Source organism: Pongo abelii, chromosome 14 (genome assembly GCF_028885655.2).
Source record: "Pongo abelii isolate AG06213 chromosome 14, NHGRI_mPonAbe1-v2.0_pri, whole genome shotgun sequence".
NCBI lineage: Eukaryota > Metazoa > Chordata > Mammalia > Primates > Hominidae > Pongo > Pongo abelii.
The window spans coordinates 103456868-103476991 of record NC_071999.2 but is presented as its reverse complement, the minus strand read 5'-3'; the positions used below and the strand labels follow the sequence as shown (position 1 = coordinate 103476991).

The following is a 20124-nucleotide window of genomic DNA, read 5'->3' as shown; positions in this document are numbered from 1 at the left end:
ACAAAAGTGAGAATATTATTTAACAAAAATCTGTAGGTTTACAGTCCTAAATACTTTAACAAAAAAAGAATTATGAGAACAGAACTAAATATTCTACTCAGAATTTATGGGCAAAAAGACAAAACAATTAAAAAGAAAGCTGGAGAAAGGAAATAATAAACACAGAAGTAAAAATAATAATAATGATGATGAGATAAAATAATTTGTCCCTTGTAAAACTGGTAGCTAAGATCAAGAACAGGTCCTTCAAATAAAACAGACACACCTCTGGCAAATTTAATTTAAAAAATAAAAGGAAAACAAATAATTTATAAATTATCTATGTAGTCATATTCAGAGAGAAGACTGACTAGAGTAAAATAATTTTAAGTGATAAAATTGAAAATCTTAGTGAAATAAATAATTCCCTGAGAAAAATGTAAATCAAGATGAACTTAATGGAAGAAACCCTACAGGAAAATAAAGAAGAAATTGTACTATGTATCAAGAAGTGACAGTTACTTCAAGTGAAGATTTTAGAAATTTTGGAAGGACCTGGGGCTCACTGAGAGAGGAATTTGGATATCGACAACACTTTCTACAATTTAATTAAAGAAGTGGGCTTAAACTTCATGTAAAAATGAGCTAGATTTTTATTTAGAATAGAAATTGGAAATAAAAAACAATTCTAAAAAACAAATGATCAAATAGAACTTTCTGTTTAAAATGGCGAAGAAAAAGTTAAGGAGACTGGAGCCAGTCTTAAGACGAACCAAGAGAAATCTATTAGTGACGGGAGCTTCAATTACACAGGATATGTTTAGTAGGATTTTCTACAGAAGCAGTCCAAGGGAAGTCTGCTGAGATGATAAACCGTGTTCTCCCCAAGCTTTGGGTTTACACCCAGCTCCTGAGTGACTATGGCGAGAATGGCCTTAGAGAACACGAAGGGTAAAATGACCAGCAGTGCAAATGGGGCCAGGAGAGATGCCTTCGTAAGAGGAAAGGGTCGTTCTCTCTTTGAGCAATCACTTTTTTTTTTGTTTGTTTGAGACGGAGTCTGGCTCTGTAGCCCAGGCTGGAGTGCAGTGGCGCGATCTCAGCTCACTTCAAGCTCCGCGTCGCGGGTTCACGCCGTTCTCCTGCCTCAGCCTCCCGAGTAGCTGGGACTACAGGCGCCCGCCACCACGCCCGGCTAGTTTTTTTGTATTTTTTAGTAGAGATGGGGTTTCACCGTGTCCAGGATGGTCTCGATTTCCTGACCTTCTTATCCGCCTACCTCGGCCTCCCAAAGTGCTGGGATTACAGGCCTGAGCCACCGTGCCCGGCCCACTTTTTTTTTTTTTTTTTTGGAGACGGAGACAGAGTCTCACTCTGTTGCCCAGGCTGGAGCGCAATGGCACGATCTCAGCTCACTGCAACCTCCGCCTCCCAGGTTCAAGTGATTCTCCTGCCTCAGCCTCCTGAGTAGCTGGGATTACAGGCGCATGCCACCATGCCCAGCTAATTTTTGTATTTTTAGTAGAGATGAGTTTTCACCATGTTGGCTGGGCTGGCCTCGAACTCCTGACCTCAAGTGATCCGCCCACCTCGGCTTCCCAAAGTGCTGGGATTACAGGCATGAGCCATTGCGCCTGACCCGAGCAATCACTCTTGATGCCACAAAGGTAAAGAGCAAATGGAGATGGGATGTGTATTACTTGATCTTTTTAATAACCTGTCGTGACGCATCAGCTTTTCTAATATTAATAATTCTACCTGAGGTGGGTGGATCACGAGGTCAGGAGATTGAGACCATCCTGGCTAACACGGTGAAACCCGGTCTCTACTAAAAATACAAAAAATTAGCTGAGTGTGGTGGCACACGCCTGTAGTCCCAACTACTCAGGAGGCTGAGGCAGGAGAATCACTTGAACCCGGGAGGCAGAGGTTGCAGTGAGCCGAGATTGCACCACTGCACTCCAGCCTGGGCAACAGAGTGAGACTCTGTCTCAAAATAATAATAATAATAATTCTACCTCAAAACATATTGTAAATCCACACATCTACCTACCTCTGCCCCCTCCACCCCAGCCGGGTGTCATTGCTAGTAATGTGAGTGATGCAGAGGCTTTTTTTAACCAACCACCTGGCCCTTCCTCCTCCTACCATCCCTCCTCCAGGCTGACTGGCCTTCCCATAAGACAGATCAGAGCCTGTCATCCCTGTGCTCAAATCTTAGTGCTGAGCATAACATTCAAACACCTACACAGTTTCTGTCTTACTCATGATGTCAGGCCTCTTGTTTCCAGGAATTGGCAAAGCGCATTCATCTCCAGGCTTAGAGCTTTTTCCCCTGCGTCTGGGAAGCCTTCCTCTCTTCTCCTTCAGGCCTCAGCTCAGAAAGCAACTCCTTGGAGAACACATCACAAGCCACCCTTTCTGTAAAAGTCTTCCCCCATCACAATGTTTTCTATCAGAGTACCTTGCTCCATTTCCTTTCTAGTAATTATCATAGTCGGTAAATAAATAATTGTTGGGTGGGAAAGGAGGGTTGTTTCTGCTGATTTTTTTTTTTTTTTTTTTGGTCATTTCCCACTAGAATGAAAATCCCACGAGGTCAAGAAATTTGTCTGCTTTTATAACATGCTGTATTTCCAGTGGTGTGCCCACTGCCTGTCATACTGGGGCACTCCAAATTTCATAAATAAATCACACTTTTCACAAATTGTGATTATTTTATTAGCTTACTTTTGCTAAAGAGTAAACTGAGGCACGATAAAAATTTAATGAGCTTATTTGAGCAAATAGTGATTCAAGAATTGGGTGGCTCCAAACCAGAACTGGTTTGGGAACTCCACAAGGGACTGCAATGGGGAGGCTTTTATAGGATAAACATGGAAGTAATGCAGGGAAAATATTTGACTGATTGCAGTTATACAGTTACCTTATTTGATCTATCCTGTTGGAAATTCCCTAGTTACATAATTACACATTTGTTTGTTACTTCTGATTGGTTGGAGTTTAAATTGTATTCTTCTTTAATATAGGCATTTACAAGAAATTGCTCAACTTAAGTTTTGCTTATGTTTGCAAATCAAGCTAGGTTAAGGTCACATCTGAGGTCTTGCTGGCTATGTCTGCTTATAGTTTCTTCGGGCCTGGTCTCCATTTTAATTTACTTTACCACTGTGTTAAAATATTGTTGATTCCCCCATTGGGCTGCAAGGTCCATGAAAGCAAGGTCTCCGCCTCTCCTTTGGTCACCAAACATAGTGCTTGGCACTTAATAGTGGCTCAATGATTATTTGTAAAATAAATAAATGAATAAAGAGATTTAAAGTTCCCTAGAAAGTGAAATGTCTTTCTCCTTGACTTTACATACCACTCAGAAGATTCTGGACCTACTAGAATTCTTCATTAAGAATTTTGTTTTCCTGGTATTTTCCAGCTATCCCAGCTTCTGTTAACAACCGAAAGTTAGCAGGAATGGGGGAGAGGCCATATGATTTAAATGCCTCCAATGAGGGCTGCTACTGATTAATTTTAGATCCCAAGCATCTGGGTCAATGCTAGTTTCATGGCAGGTATGCAAATGATTATTTTAGTGTCATTATTAATGATTTTACTAAGAGCTGGGAGCACTTGAAATGTTCCTCCAAATGAGATCTGAGATGTAGACCAGATGGTCAATTTTTAAGAGCCTCCATATATTCTATTCTACTTTTCAACACGTAAGTTTTTATATTAAGATTGATTACTAATGTACCCAAGCACCCACATCACTATTCAGTAAAAAATTAGACACATTATATATTTTTTAAGAATACGAAATGCTCCATTGAGATGATAATAATCTAAATGAAATATAAACATCCCTGAAGTTGAATCTAGCCATTCTGTTTTGCTTTAACTAGGTTAAGGCCTCTAAGTCATTTTCTTTTTCTCCTTCCCCTGGCAATATATCATGTTCTACAGAGCTTAATATTGTGTGGGTACAACCTCAGGCATAAGAAAATGGTCTCATCAGTCTTAGCCCCAAAATGCTGTTTGGTCAGGCAGGATGGCTTAGGTAAGTTTGATCACAAATAAATATGTCAATATCTACTCATTGCCTGAATCCCAAAGGTCAGTGCTCAGGGGAGGATTTGTCCTAGGATTATCAGTTTTATTCTTCTTGGTCATGATGGTGCTGAGAAAGACTAATATACACTGGACTGTAATCTTTGAGCCAGAGGAAATTGAATCAAACCAAGTGGAAAGAATGTGCTATTTAGTATTAGCAGGGTCAGTTAATGGAAAAATTGTGAAATAGGTGAAGTTCATCATTGATCTAACTCCTACAGAAGAAACCTGGTCTCCCCAGTCCCAGGGATGTGCCCGCTGGCCTTTGTTTAGACCTTGGCATTTTCCACTGGCTTCTCTCAGTTTCTTGGGGACTTGATTATGTGCACTGAAAAAAAGCCATTCTAGGTTTCCAGGTTTCTGATTGGGCTCTTTCCTTCCCCACCCTCAAATGGATATTAGCTTATTTGATGGATCAAGCTGTCCTCATTTGCTAACAGAAAACGGCTTGAGGAACTTCTTGGGTCCTCTCAGGTAACATGTGGATTTCACAATGACTTTCTTATGACAAAACTCTTGCGGTGTGTATGACTCAAATGAGTGAGTCTGCTGGTGTGGATTTCAGTTCAAGTAGTATGGACAGATAGATCCCTGCCTTTGAATTTTATGAAGCAGTAATATATAATAAAAAAGAGTGAGAAACTGACATAGAGTTGCCCGTTTATTTTTTCTTTTTGACAAGTAAAGGCATTATGGAAAAAGAACAACAAGACTCACCTACTAAGACAATCATTTTATAAAAGAAATAAACATAGGCTGGGCATGGTGGCTCATGGCTGTAATCCCAGCACTTTGGGAGGCCGAGGCGGGTGGATTGTTTGAGGTCAGGAGTTTGAGATCAACCTGGCCAACATCGTGAAACCCCATCTCTACTAAAAAAAAAAAAAAAAAAAAAAAAAAACACAGAAAATTAGCCAGGCCTGGTGGCAGCACCTGTAATCCCAGCTACTCAGGAGGCTGAGGCAGGAGAATCGCTTGAATGCAGAAGAATTGCTTGAATCCAGGAGGCGGAGGTTGCAGTGAGCCGAGATCATGCCACTACACTCCAGCCTGGGCAACAAGAGTGAAATTCTGTCTCAAAAAAAAAAAAAAAGGAAAATAAAAAATAGAAAGAAATAAACATAATAATCAGAAGAATAAGAAGAAAACAATCTTGGAATAAAAAGCAACGTTTTGTAGAAAATTACAGCTAGATTGGGGGAATAAGTTCTAGTGTTCTATATCACTGTATGATGACTGTAGTTAACAATAATATATAAATTATAGTTTCAAATGGCTGGAATATTGAATGTCCCAACACAAAGAAATGATAAATGTTTGATGGATATGCTAATTGCCCTGATCTGATCACTATATATTATATGCATCAAAACATCACTATGTACCCCACAATATATGTCAATTTAAACAAACAGCCTTTAAATTGAATGAATTTACCTTAATGAGAAAAACATATTTCAGTGTCCTTATTTCACAGCATACTAGTGAAAATTTTATCAAACACCAGCATCAGTCTAGGGCCAAGTTTTTGGGAACGGTGAAGTTTCCTAACAAGCCAATCCATGAATTTTAATAGCTCTAGCTGACACCTGTGAGCAAGTCTCCATGTGACCTGCTTTTAGGACAGCTATACACAGGAGTGAGCCTGCAACACCTTTTGAGTTGTAAACCAAAGAGCCTTCTTTGTACAAAGCCTGTAGCACTGATGTTTTTCTGTTTGTACATTAATGGGAAAAACTGAGTAATAGGCATCCAGAAAAGCAATTTGAATTTTATTGGAACAGTTAGAATCTAAAAATTTAGGATATAAGGATACATTTCTTCACTAGCAAGTATGGGTGTACAGCCAGTAGCTTCCAGGCACAGGGATACAACAACGCGGTCCCTGCCTCCCAGCCTTACATTCAGCGGAGGAAACAAAGTGGAGAGACACAGTAGATAGACAGCATCACGTAAGGGTAATTCCAGGGGTGCTTTTGTGAGCAAACATGACATTTAAGCAAAGACCAGACTAACATGAAGAACTGAGGCTTGCAGTTCCCTGGAAGAAGAGCATTCCTGGTGGAGGGAACAGCCAGTGCCAAGGCCCTGAAGAATAAACAGGCCAGTGTGGCCGGAGCACAGTGCAGGGGGCCGGGGGGCAGGTGGCTGATCTGTGGGGCCAGAAATGCAACAGGTGCCACATCACATAGGGCCTTAAGGGACTTTGAATTTCCTAAATGAAATGGAAACTACTGGAAGATTTTGAGCAAGAGACTGACATGCTGTGACTTATGTTTTAAAAGGATCACTGAGTGCTAGAGTAGAGAAATGAGAGCTAGTAGGCTACTATAATAGTCTATATGAGACACGATGGTGGTTTGGACTGGGGTGGTCATGACAGAAGTGATGAGAAGTGCTCTAGTTTAGGATCTGTTTTGAAGACAGAGAGAACAGGACTTTTAATGGATTGGATATGGCAGCAACGACAAGAGGAGAATGAAGGCGGGTTTCAAGGTGTTTGATCTGATCCACCCAAGGAATTGTACCATCTACTGAGAATGGGTCCAATGAGAACAGTAGGTTGAATGGGGAATTAAAAAGTTGTTAGTGGACACATTAAATTTGAGATGTCATTAAATAAATATCCAAGTAGATATGTCAGGTAAGCAGTTGAATACATAAGACTAGAGTTAAGGAGAGAAATCAGGGCTGAGATAGAAATTAAGAAATATTTGGCATCTAGAAATGTTTATGGTCGTTGGATTGGATAAAGACATGTGGCAGGCCAAGTGTTCTGGTGGCTGCTCCAGCAAGTACAAAGGCTTTAAGGCAAGAACGTGTTTGGTGAGTTCTAAGAAGAGTAAGGTGCCACCATGGATGTGTAGAGAAGATGTTCAAGGACTAAGTCTGGAGAGAGTCCAGTATTTAGAGGTCAGAAGGAAAAAGATTCAGGAAGGGAGACAGAAGAGTGGCCAATGAGGTGAGGGGAAAACTGGATGAGAGTGAATCACCAAACCAGTGTGAATACAGTCTTTCAAGGATGATTAAGAGCAGTTGATAAATTCACTGTGCCCTCAATGATCTCTATTGATGGAAGAAGCAATGTATGCTGTTATATTCCCAGTGTTTAGGAGCACGTGATCAATATGTATTTGTTTATTTCAGAGGTTAAATATGGCAGTCTACTGGCTGAATCCATCCTGAAGATGTGTTTTATTTGTACTCCAAGGTTTAAAAAGATTTTAATTGATCACCAAGATTCAGAAATTGGGAAACATCACATCAAAATTTGAATTTCTGTTTCTGTTTAACAATTAATTATTCAGATTATCACAAGGCAGGCAACAGCTGTCTATTGCTGAGTGGCAGCTGCTGTCGTTAAAGGGGTCATGAGCTCCTCAGTTAATTTTCTGCTGTCTCCAGCAATTCCTGCGTCTCTCCAACATGGAGAGCTGAGTCATTTGTTCATATCACCTTCCTGGTTCCTTTTTATTTGCCCCCTTTTGTTTAGTTAATGAAAGAACGAATGAATGAATGAGTGAGCTAAAGAATATTTGCTTGTGAGACACTGGGATCCCAGAGAGGTGAAATGATATAAAGTTACATGTGACAAAGCCAGGGCTCAGATGCAGATTCCCAGGCCAGAGCTTTTTATTTTAAATCTTTGCTTCCTATTGTGTCATTTTTTAAAATCCTAAAATATAAACAAAAGTTTGACTGAAAGAAGGGTACTGACAAAATGCTGACTATTTTCATTTTTAGAAAGAATAGAATATTACACAAATCCTGTAACATGATAAATATTTCTTTCTCCTTAAACCTTAATAATAAATGGTTTCATAAGAACTGATACACCAACTAACAAAAGTTAGCATCACTGCCCAGAGCAAAATGAGTAAAAACAAACCTATTAAAAAATACAATTAAAACAAACATTAATATTGTACTCCATTCATTTATAGGTGAAAATAAATGTTGCTATTTTTCTCCATGAATTATTTTTACATGTTTTAACCAAAGAATGTTGTAATCATGGAATGCCAGTTTGTCATCATTCCTTCTTCGATTCAGTACCAAAGACCTTCTGGAGTTTTGCAAGCCCCCTCTCTCTTGCCAAATCCGATCATTAGAATTGAATTAGACTATAGTGTCGAATTTCTGATGTTTTCTAGGTGTATATATTATTTTAATGGGTTGAATTGTGTTCCCCCAAAATACATGTTGAAGTCCTAACCCCCAGTTCCTCAGAATGTGACTTTATTTGGAAATAGGGTAGTTGCAGATGTAATTTAAGATGAGGTCATACCAAGGAAGGGTGGGGCCTTAACCCACTATAACTGATGTCCTTTCAAGAAGGAGAAATTTGACCACAGACTCAAACACCAGGAAGATAATGTGAAGGGAGACATACAGCAAGATGGCCATCTGAAGAGGGAGGTAGAAATTGGAGTGATGCTGCCATGAGCCAAGGAACACACAGTGCTACCAAAAGCCAAAAGAGGCAAGAACTGGTTTCCACCCCTCTCCCCTAACTTCCCCAACCCCAGGGGCTTCAGAGGGAGCGTGGCCCTATCAGCACTTCGATTTTGGACTTCTGGCCTCCAGCTCTGAGAAAGAACACATTTCAGGTGTTTTAAACCACACGGTTTGTGGTACTTTGTTGTGACAGCCCTAGGAAACCGAAACAGAGATTATCTTGTCTAACTCTAAATTGTAAACTGGGCTAGAATGTAGGCATCCTGCTGGAGGACGCTGTCTCCAGGAAAGGGGCTTTCTCTCTCCAGGAAAAGGGCTTTCTCTATGGCGCATATGTGCCATCCCTAAGTGAGACATTTGGAGGTGCCTGATGCCCCGAAAATCCTCACTCCTTTGCTCACTCAAGGCACTGAAACTGATTCCACCTGCTCTTAGGGAGTCACGGTTCTGCTTTTATCCTGAAAGCTGCATGTTTCTGTTTCCTTAGCACAGAATATCTTGGGTATTGGGAGGAATTTGGTGCTACTCTTGACTCTGGGCAAATTTGTAAAGTAACCCAGAGATTTTTTTTTAATGATCCTCAGGACTTCTTAAATGTTTCAGACTTCTCTTAAGATGAAGATTTCTTAACTTGCAATGTATAGATAATTTTTAGAAGCAAACTTGAAACCCTGCAGGTTGTTTGAAATAGTCTGTGAGTATGGATACTTTTCTGGGTAAAGATTTCTTAGTTTTGATTAATTCTTAAAATACTTCCCTACAACCTGTAAAACAACAACAAAAAAGAAAGGACCAAGAGTTTGGGCCATAGTGTCAGGTTTTGTGCCTGGGGAACAAGGCACCCAGGGGTGGGGGTGGATTGTAGCAGGAAGGCAAGAGTTTGGATTTAGAGATGTGGCACTGGAGGTGACAGTGGGCCATTGAGATGGGGATGTTCGGTAGGTAGTTGTAGCCATGGTGGTGGCAAAGCGAGGGCACACACCCAGATTTGGAATTCATTGGCACAGACGTGGGAAATGAATGCATGAAAGCAGATAAGCTTTCAGAGCTGATGACTGAACCTGAACTAGGAAAGGCTGATCCTAAGTCTTGGGGAGCGTCCACACTGAGGGAGCAAGGGGAGGAAGAGGTGGCATTAGAGGGAAAGTAGGAAGGGCAGTGAGCGTGGTGAAAGAACTAGGAAAACAACACAGGCAAAAAGTAGCAGGAGAGAATTCTCCCCGAATGACCAAACCTGCAAAATGAAACGGAGATGTTAAAGGAAATAGTGAACGACATAAAAGGAAGGTTTTGGTCTGGAGATCACTGATGGAGCAGCATTAGGTCCATCTGGAAAAGTTGTAAGGGTTTCTTTGTTCATGTCTGCATTCTCCGGGGATGACTGCACTTCTGCTCTGTGCCAGATGCCACACTAGGTGCTGGGGCACAATAAGTGAGACACAATCCCATCTTTCACATGGGATTTCTGGGCTCTCACTGGGCATGGATTTTCAGGAGTAAACTATGACACGAAGTCTGAATAGTGTCCAGAGAGGGTGCACAGGGGAAGTGGTTGATATACCCAGAACAGCTGAAGCCAAATGAAAGAGAGATGGACTTGTTTTCAGGAAGTACAATTGGTGGGTCCAAGAATCTTTAAGCATGAACCTGCCTGCACTCCGTTGCATTATAAAACTGACTTATACATTTCAGAATCACATGGGCACACACACACACCAACAATGCCTTGGACAAAAACCATTTTTGTTACAGAGATTTAGTAGGTGATGGTATAATATTTATATACAGACAAAAACAGAAACAAATACAACATATGCCTTACTTTCTCTTGTAGTGTCTCTGTCTTTTAAAGATTGAAATTTCTGCTATCTAAACAGGTTTGCTCCTGGGAGCTTCTATTTTAGAATGGTTTTTGACTTTTTTTTTTTCTTGAGATGAAGTCTTGCTGTGTCCCCTAGGCTGGAGTACAGTGGTGCAATCATGGCTCACTACAACCTCAACCTCCTGGGCTCAAACAATCCTCCTGTCTCAGCCTCCCAAGTAGCTGGAATCACAAGTGCATGCCACCAGAACTGGCTAATTTTTAAAATTTGTCTGTAGAGATGGGGTCTCACTATGTTGCCCAGGCTGATCTTGATCTCCCAGGCTCGAGGAATCCTCTTGCCTTTGCCTTCAAAAGTGCTGGGACTGCAGGTGTGAGCCACTGCACTTGGCCTAGAATGTTTTTTTTTTGGACCTCAACATGCTAGTCTTGTTAAACATGAATATTATTAAGCTTTTAAGAATTTTGGAATTAACCACATCAGTGATTTTCAGTAAGAGCAGTTACGAGAAGGGAATAGATAGTGCTGGCTGGGAGCCACACTTACCTGGAGCGAGGCCCTTTCTCCACCATTCATGAGTCTGGTAGTCACAGTGAGTTACTTAAATTTTTGAACCTGTATCCACATCTATAAGGGTGATTTAATCATATTTACCTGACAGAGTTATTGGAATAGATAATGCATGAAAAGTACCTGGCATATAGTAGGCTCTGTGTTACTGCAGTGATTACTATTGATAATAAACAATTTGTCTGAGATTATATTTGCAAATCAGGCCAAAATTAATAACTTAGAAAATACTCAAACAATTTCTGCAAAGAATTCACTGCTATTAAGGAGCCCAGCAGCAATTTAAGAACATGAACTTAAAGTCTTGGCAAATTACATACTGCCATCAGCTAAATTACAGACAGCATCCCATAGGTAAATGAGCAACTTACACTTGACATCTTTGAAATTTAGACAGACAAGGAGGGTAAAAAAGTAGTTTCTGCATCATATGCAGCTTGAATTACCCTGAAGAGGAAATCAAATTATTTACTTGAAAATTTTTCAATGTTGTATTATACTTGCAGAGTCTTGAAATTCCTACACAGAACTCCCTGATTTTGAAATCTACTGAGGTACTGACACCGGGGCAGTAGCACATGGCTGTACAGGTTGTCCACTGCACAATTCCAGGGGGTGTCAATCACACAGACTGTGATGAGAAAGGCACCCCTAGAGTGCAGTGCACCCCTGTACAATCAAATCCAGCAGCCCTGTCTGAGAGGCTTGAAAACTTTCCTGATGAACATGGAGAACGTGCAATTCAACAAATATTTATTGAGCATCTGTTATGTATGAGACACTGTTCTAGGTTCCAGGAATACAAGAGTGATCACAACAGACACGGTCCCTGTCCACATAGAGCTTATGTTCTAGCAGAGTGGAGGAAGCAGACAGATGATAAACCAATAAACAAGTAAGCATCTCTCATATCAAATGCTGGTGTTAGGGGGAGCAGTAAAGCCAGGTGAGAAGGAAATGGGATCCCAGCAATGGCAGCATTACTATTTGAAATAAGTTGGCAGAAAGTGTTCACTCACAAGTTGGCATTTTTAATCAGAAACCTTAAGGAAACCAGGTAACATGCTGTTTGTGTGGCTGAGGCAAGAATATTCCAAACAGAGGAAAGAGCAAGTGCAGACGCCCTAAGGCAAAGCCTGCTTGGCATATTCAGGGTAGAGCAAAGATGCGTGGCTGGAGTGGGTTGGAGGGAGTGGTGGCGATAGAAATGAATTCAGGTGGCGGGAGGGGGAAACAGATCTCATAGGGCCTAGGCAGCCTTTGCAGTGTTGCTCTTTACTCTGAGTGTGGTGAGAAGCCACTGGAAGATCCTGAACAGAGCAGTGACATCATCTGATGCAGGTGTTAAAAAGGATCTCACTGTACTTGAAATGAATTTTTATTACAAAAGATTATGTCTAAATTTCTAAAAATTGTCTAAACAATTTTCCCCCATACTCTGAGTGTTTTCAACCAAAATTAGCAATCCTATTTTTAAAATTGTGTCCCTTTTTAAAGCTGAGTGTGAATTCAAATGTTTAAGCAAATAAATACTTCCTGAAAGTGGTAAATACTGACACTTTTAGTCTTAATAAGCATTAAAGTTAATTTATGCACTCCCTTCCTGATGTTCAATTTGCCAAATGGTTCAGATTAATTCCTATCAATCACAGGAAAAAGAATCTGGAAACAAAAATCTCAAACATGTTAGCTGTGAGGGAAAGCGTTTCATGGATCGTAAAAGCATCAGAGACATGGTTAACGTGGTCAAGGTCTCTGCTCCGAGGGAGATGATTGCTCATAAAACAGTTTGCATTTTGTCAAGTTAACCTAACTCGTGGAACACAGCATTCTGGAATGTGACCTGGCCTTCCAGAAAAATTGTTAAACAATGTCTACTGTTCATAATAATACTGAAACTTCCAAAAAAATCACAGCCGCTTGTATGCTCATTGTTTTACATAAAATGCAATGAGGTATGTGAATAACGCACAAATTTCACAGTAGGAACTGTGCTATATTTTCCAAAATGTCTTCTACAAATGCATTTATATATGTATAATTCTCATGCTAAAGAACTCAGCAAATCACTTTCCACCAACAAATTTAGTACATACTTACGGAAAAGTTTAACATATAACAACAACAAAAAAAACTCAGATTGACTTGTCCCCGTACTGATAGGCTAACATAGATTCCTTTCGCAGTTATAAATAAATTGTCCACAGTGTTTGCACAACATATCTTGTAATAAATAACAAAAATATTGTGTCCCCCAAATCTTTTTTCTTGTCATGACTAATTTGTATAATTGAGGTACTATCATTCACACAGTTAATTCTTAAAAGTTTGGACTTGTTAAGAGTTGGGCACAAGATCTTGCCTTTAAAGCTAGTCATCAAAATCAGTGGCTATCCTGGGATACTTTATTACGAAGGGAAAGAAACTAATATTGCCAGTTCCTAACTTGTTCTGTCCTGGGCTAACCATGTGGGATGCCACAGGTCAGGTAGTCTTTGAAGTAACCTTATGAAGTGGGAATTATATCGATTTTATATAAGAGAAAACTGAAGCCAATGAGATAAAATAACTCGTCCCAAGTGATGAAGTTTGCCTAGGTCCCAGCCAGGCATAGTCAAGCCCTGGTCCTTCTGATTTCAAAGCCCTTGCTGCTTCTCTGTATTGCACACTGGTTACAAGTGCACGCTGGTTCTCTCTGTTGCACACTGAGCAACATCGTCTTTTTTAAATCTATTATGAAATAAAGTTAAACAGCTTCATAATTATCATTGTCATTATTTTTCTTTTTAGCTACTATTTTTTGGTCTGTCCTGTGGAAAGAGCTTGCAATCCTCACAAGAACCTTGTAAGGTGAATCTGCCAGCATGTTGCTACAGACCATGCTTACTTCAGCCAGTTTCTCTGCTGAATATCCTCCTTTTACTGATGAGGAAACCAAGTCAAGAAGTCATAAATGACACACCCAAGACTGGGAAGTGGTTAAACGGGTATTTAGACTCAGGTCTATTTTACTCCTGTGCCTGTGGGCCGTTTTCACATTCTTTTCAGTTGGACAGTTTTGAAAATGTGCAATGTTGCACTCAAATTAAATAACCTGAAATTTTACAATTCTGAAAGGGAACTGATGACTTGAGGCACTATGTAACTATGCTTCAACACCTCAAAAAGGCTGCACCAGGCCCTTTTTTACTGAATGGTGTTCAACATTCTCACAACTTGGCTCATGTTTTTATGCTGAACAAATGATTCATGACCCTTTATTCTGGGGGCTGGATTCCTTGAATCCAAAGTGATGTGATGAATAACAAGGATCCAGGCGTTGTTGCCCAGTTGATAGTCACAAAATACTTGGCCTTAATAAGTCAGGAATTATTTTCCCCATATTTCTCGAATTACATTAAAGAATATAAGGTTTTTAAAAATCTGGCAAAAATTGTGGTGTTTAATATTAAATATCCAACTGGAGAAGGCTTGGATTAATAAGATGGAAAAATTGGGGATGACCTGAAAAATTAATTTATCATCACTGACCTGTTTTCATATCTTGAAGCTTTTATGATCTAGTTTTATATCTACACTGCTATTTATTTATTTATTTATTTATTTTTTGAGACAGAGTCTCGCTCTGTCACCCAGGCTGGAGTGCAGTGGTGCAATCTCGGCTCACTGCAACCTCCGCCTCCTGGGTTCAAGTGATTCTCCTGCCTCAGCCTCTCAAGTAGCTGGGATTACAGGCATGCACCACCATGCCCTGCTAATTTTTTGTATTTTTAGTAGAGTCAGGGTTTCACCATGCTGGCCAGGCTGGTCTCAAACCCCTGACCTCAGCCTCAGCTAATTTTTTGTATTTTTAGTAGAGTCAGGGTTTCACCATGCTGGCCAGGCTGGTCTCAAACCCCTGACCTCAGCCTCAGCTAATTTTTTGTATTTTTAGTAGAGTCAGGGTTTCACCATGCTGGCCAGGCTGGTCTCAAACCGCCCACCTCAGCCTCCCAGAGTGCTGGGATTACAGGTGTGAGCCACTGTGCCCAGCCTACACTGCTTTTTCATAGCGAATGTTTCTTTTGCTGATGATCATAGAGGCAAATACAGACTTGTTTTACTTTTTTGACTAAAGGCAAAATAAATACTAATATATAACCATGCTTGTACTGTTATAGTTTATATGAATTGTGATTTATCCATCTATTCATTTCCATTTTAGGCAAAACAATTCCTCATTTTAAAGTCTAGTCTAATAAACCTTTTATGATAAAAAGGAATAAAATAGGAGTAGGTATTGATGTAGATTACAGATCTAATTTGTCAAAATTTTACCCTTAAAAGAGTTTTGTTGGGTCAGAAATACATTTTCCTGCTTTGAGTGTATTGACAAATTTTCCCTTTAAGATATATTAAAACTTAAATATATAGTTTGAAGTCTTATAAGAATTATAAATTTTGACCTGTGTCTTACAAGACATAATTTTTTACTTAAGACAAAATTCTCTCAAAGGACAACTCAGTCTCTTTAACACCCAAGAATAGGCTAGGGTCACTATTTTGTAAACTAACAGCTCTATAATTTCTCAAATCATATGTCAAGAACACTGATAAACAATTTTCTTAACTGTTTGGTAAACTTGCTGAAGTCTTGCAAAGATGTAAACACTGAGCTCTTTTAACTTACGCGCCTTACTTATTGCTCCTGGAAACATTATTATTATGCCTGTAGGACTGCCCTAGACAATCTCAGATTCATAATGTTAGGGCTAAATACACCCCACAGCATTATGGGTTAACTCATGCCACTTCTAGATCTGTCATTAAATTCTCTCCATCCTCCTAACTCCACCCAACTCAGTATATGACTCAGATGCCTTGAATCTCCAAAAACATTTCTTGAAACAGTCTGTTGGAAACCACCTCTCTTCTATGGACTCCATAGAAATGTTTTTGCTGTCTGTTCCTCCCACAAGGCATGTGTCCGCTTCTTCTTGCATTGTAGATACTTGCTGATATGCTGTATTTTCCCTGCCAGACAGTAAGCTCATCAAGGGTGCCATCTGAATCACTTTAGTTTCTTTTGTCATATAACTCACATGAAGTAGATTCTCAAGTATTGAGTATTGAATGTGTACTCAATAATTACAATGTGTACTTAATAATTGAATGTGTACTTAATTGAATGTGTACTTAATAATTTCTGTTAGCCATGACACATTTTCGAAGAAGCGTTTTAGGAAGTACTCGGTCAAGGGAAAAAAAAAAATAAAGAGCCATAAGAATAGAAAACTCTTCAAGAGCTAAGCCAGAATAACTGGCACTTAAAAGTGACACATTCAATTTCTTCACCTTTATATAACCTCTAGAAGATCAAATGTTGATAAAATATTTATCTTCAGTTGTCACAAGCCAGACTTTGATTTAAAACTCTTGGGTACATGAATGTCATGCCAGACCAGAAATACATCATCATGTATTTTTAATTTAAACATGGGTATGTAAAAAATTTATATATGCCTGATATGAAAAAATTTGAGTGAAAAAATCTCCCAACAGTCACCACAAACAAGAAAATAGAATCTAAAAGCAATTTTTAAACTTCTGTAAAAGTGCAATGAAAAGCCTTCTGTTTGCAAGTCCAATGTGGTATTGAAATGACACATAAAACACATTCTCTTACCTTTAGGGAATCAAAGCAGGCAATTACTCTTCCATTTTCAACCTGACAACTTTTGGGGGGATGAGCAAATTTGCATTCTTCATCAGAGCGTGAGCATGTTCCTCTTTGAAACTGTCTGCAGACTTCTAATGTCAGCCATTTTGTATCTCTGACTGGGGCAACGTTCAAAGCCATGGTGATAAAGTAATTTGGGCTGTTTGTTTCTGTTAAATGATGAAATCAATCCAAGTTCTAATGATTCCAAAACTACTGTTGTGAAAACTCCCACATGTAAGTCTGAAGGTGAGTGATAAATTGCTTAGTGAAGTCCAATCCAAGGAACAGGATGATGAGAGAGTGTATGGACAGGCAATCACTCATCAATCAATATGTCCCACTTGAAGATGGTGGGCCGCAATAAAAGCATGCTCAGTGTCATCTCTGGCTTTCAACGTCAGAGTCTCTTGACTGTTTTGCAGATACAGCTGTTATTAATAAAGTGACTTCAATATCATGGCACTCCTTGGGAGAATATTTAATGCTGATGCTCACAGCTATTGACGATGTTGGAAAATAAGACACTCAGATGTTCATATTTTAGCAGGACTTTTTCTTTCCCCCTTTTAAATTCTGAAATTAAGCAATTGGCAAAGTCAGACAACTGAGGTATCTTCATCCACTCATAAGGTCAGGGTAAAGTGTACTTGACAGAAGAGCGGGATGTGAATACAAAGAAAGCTCCCAAGCTGCAGTTTCCAGCAAAAGTGACTTCACACAGGCACTTTTAAATGATAAACCTGCAAAACAGAAATGAAATATTAACCTTTACACAAACTCAATGGAATCAACACTTCAACGAACTATTGAACTCTTATCTAGAATTTGCAAAAGCAGTTTAGAGCTTTGAGCTTTGAGTATAGTGAGAAAAGTTATGCATTAAAGAAAAAAAAAGAATATGCAACGGAAACCGTATTGCAGAATTGTCTAGGCAGCAGTCCAAAAGTTAGGAATGACTCAAACAGATGAGTGTGGCAGACACAATAATTAGGCCTTCTGAAACAATCCCATCTAATGTGCTTAATCACCAAAACAGTGTATTAGGACTGTGGCTTCCAATTAATTTCACATTTAGGCCACTGATTTTATTGTTGGGAATGCTATAAACAATTATTTGGGATGTGTCCCTCCTATGTAATAAAGATATTGTCATTTTGGATGAAGTGTGGGCTCTTTCTTCTTTATGTTCTTCCTAGTTTACAGAGATGTGGACTTGGAGATGGGTAGGTAGGATCCTCTTGATATTTTTTCTCAGGTATCTTGATACTTCCTCTCCACCATGACTTACCTAATGTTTATCTTCCTATTTACACTGCAAGCATTCACAGGGCAAAGACTATTCTTTATAGTTTTCATTTCTGTATTCCCAGTGCCTTAGTCTATGACGTATATTAGACCCTCAAGAAATATTTATTGACCAATTTAACTGATGACTAAGTGCAGGAATGTAAATTAGCTTTAGTTGAGTTCAGTTTAGTTTTTAACTGAGTCATAATCTAAAAACGCTCTGTAGTATGGAATGCTGGAGTTAAAACACATGGCTACAACAAAAATATATTCAGTAAGTTCAGATGTCTAAAATAAGCACCTTCAGTTTCTTTTAACTTTTTCAAGGGTTATGAAATCATTAAACATTAAATTCCAGTTACTGGGACAAGCATGAATAAAGGACTAAAGTCCAGAAGTTGATTATTTTCATAAATAGGATATGCCACAAATGACCTTACATACTTGCTGAGCCTTGATGTCTTTCTAAAAAATTTATACCTAAGAAGAACTTAATGAAGACTGGAAGTAGATAATTTTAAATTGGCAGGTACCAAATAAATTCAGAGAGCAATAATTTTTTTTTTTGAAATGGAGTCTTTCTCTGTCGCCCAGGCTGGACTCTGTCACTCAGGCTGGAGTGCAGTAGCGCGAACTCAGCTCACTGCAACCTCTGCCTCCTGTGTTTAAGCGCTTCTTGTGCCTCAGCCTCCTGAGTAGCTGAGCCTACAGGCGTCTGACACCACGCCTGGCTAATTTTTGTATTTTTAGTAGAGACAGGGTTTCATGGCTTCACCATGTTGACCAGGCTGGTTTCGAACTCTTGACCTCAGGTGATCCGCCCACCTCAACCTTCCAAAGTGCTGGGATTACAGGCGTGAGCCACCGTGCCCAGCCCAATAATTTTTAAGTGGTTCACAACTGTTCCCTTAAAAAGTATGTCCCCAAATCAACTAAGTTTATTTAACTCTGGGTAAACCAAGCCAGACGAGCTTCCTTGCATTAGGGCTTTTTAAATTTTTTAAGTTTTTTTCTTTTTTTTGAGACGGAGTTTCACTCTTGTTGCCCAGGCTGGAATGCAGTGGTGTGATCTTGGGTCACTGCAACTTCCGCCTCCTGAGTTCAAATGATTCTCCTGCCTCAGCTTCCCGAGTAGCTGGGATTACTGGTGCCCACCACCATGCCCAGATAATTTTTGTATTTTTAGTAGAGGTGGGGTTTCACCATGTTGGCCAGGCTGTTTTCAGACTCCTCACCTCAGGTGATCCACCCACCTTGGCCCCCCAAAATGCTGGGACAACAGACGTGAGCCACCGCGTCTGGCCTGCAATAGGGCTTTTCTTGGCTGCTGTGTCTGATGGGTCCCTTATAAGGAGGAAGCCTCAATGGTGTCTCAAGCTTATCTGATGATGGAACATTTATTTAAGCAGGACATCTCTTGGAACTGGTGGGAATTGCTACTTCATCCCAATAATTCTTTTACATTTTAATAAAAGTGTTTGCATGAGTTATAATTGCATGCGCATTTAAGGAAGTTGGCAATCTTGAAAGCTATGACACATAGCAAACTTCAATTATAAAATATTTGAGGGATCCAGGCAGGCTCCTGCATGTCTGTTTGGCAACGTTGTGTTCACAGAAGCTAATATCAGCTAGCTTAAGCTAGGGAGCTTAAGAAGATGAGTTTAATAACCAAATTTAATATGGGTTGGGTTTCATAGACCAGCCTGGACTTGTATCTTTATTACCTCAACCTGCACCTCTGGCTCCCATGGAGAACAAAGGATGAGGAAAGCAAAGGACAAGGACATATTTCTGCCTGCATCAAGGGAGATGAGGCACCAATGACAAGGATATTTCAAAGGATGGGCTGAATACACTTAGTGTTTGAAAAATATTACATAGAGTCCCCAAATCCTCAGTACCAAGCCCCAAGGTAGATGCTCAACCTCAAAGGCAGCAGAGTCTCTCCCAAGGGCTCCTATGGAGGAAAAGAAAGAGGTAAACATAGGTACTGTTGCATAGATGGCAAGAATAATTACTCAGATTTTCCTAAAAGTTCTCCAGGAGCTATGCTTCCAATGCAGTTCAGTGAATGCTGTACATTTTTATTCATACTTATAGGTAAGAAGCCTTTTTCATTCCTCCTGGAAGAAACATATATTTTTTCCCCTGGGAGAATTTCCATTTCAACTTACTATGAAAATCCCACCAGAATTCAGA

The 20124-nt window shown here is 39.7% G+C and overlaps 1 protein-coding gene across 11 annotated transcripts in view; it reads right to left on the bottom strand.

The window, feature by feature from the left end:
- MBNL2 (muscleblind like splicing regulator 2) overlaps positions 1 to 20124 on the bottom strand; it is a 180519-nt gene that overhangs the window by 109058 nt on the left and 51337 nt on the right. For 10 of the 11 annotated variants that reach the window (XM_009248731.2, XM_024257625.3, XM_063714690.1 and 7 more), the window contains 1 exon segment: positions 16600 to 17375. In XM_009248731.2, the coding sequence (XP_009247006.1) occupies positions 16600 to 16773 (174 nt within the window). In that variant the 5' untranslated portion in view covers positions 16774 to 17375. 11 annotated transcript variants of the gene reach the window in all.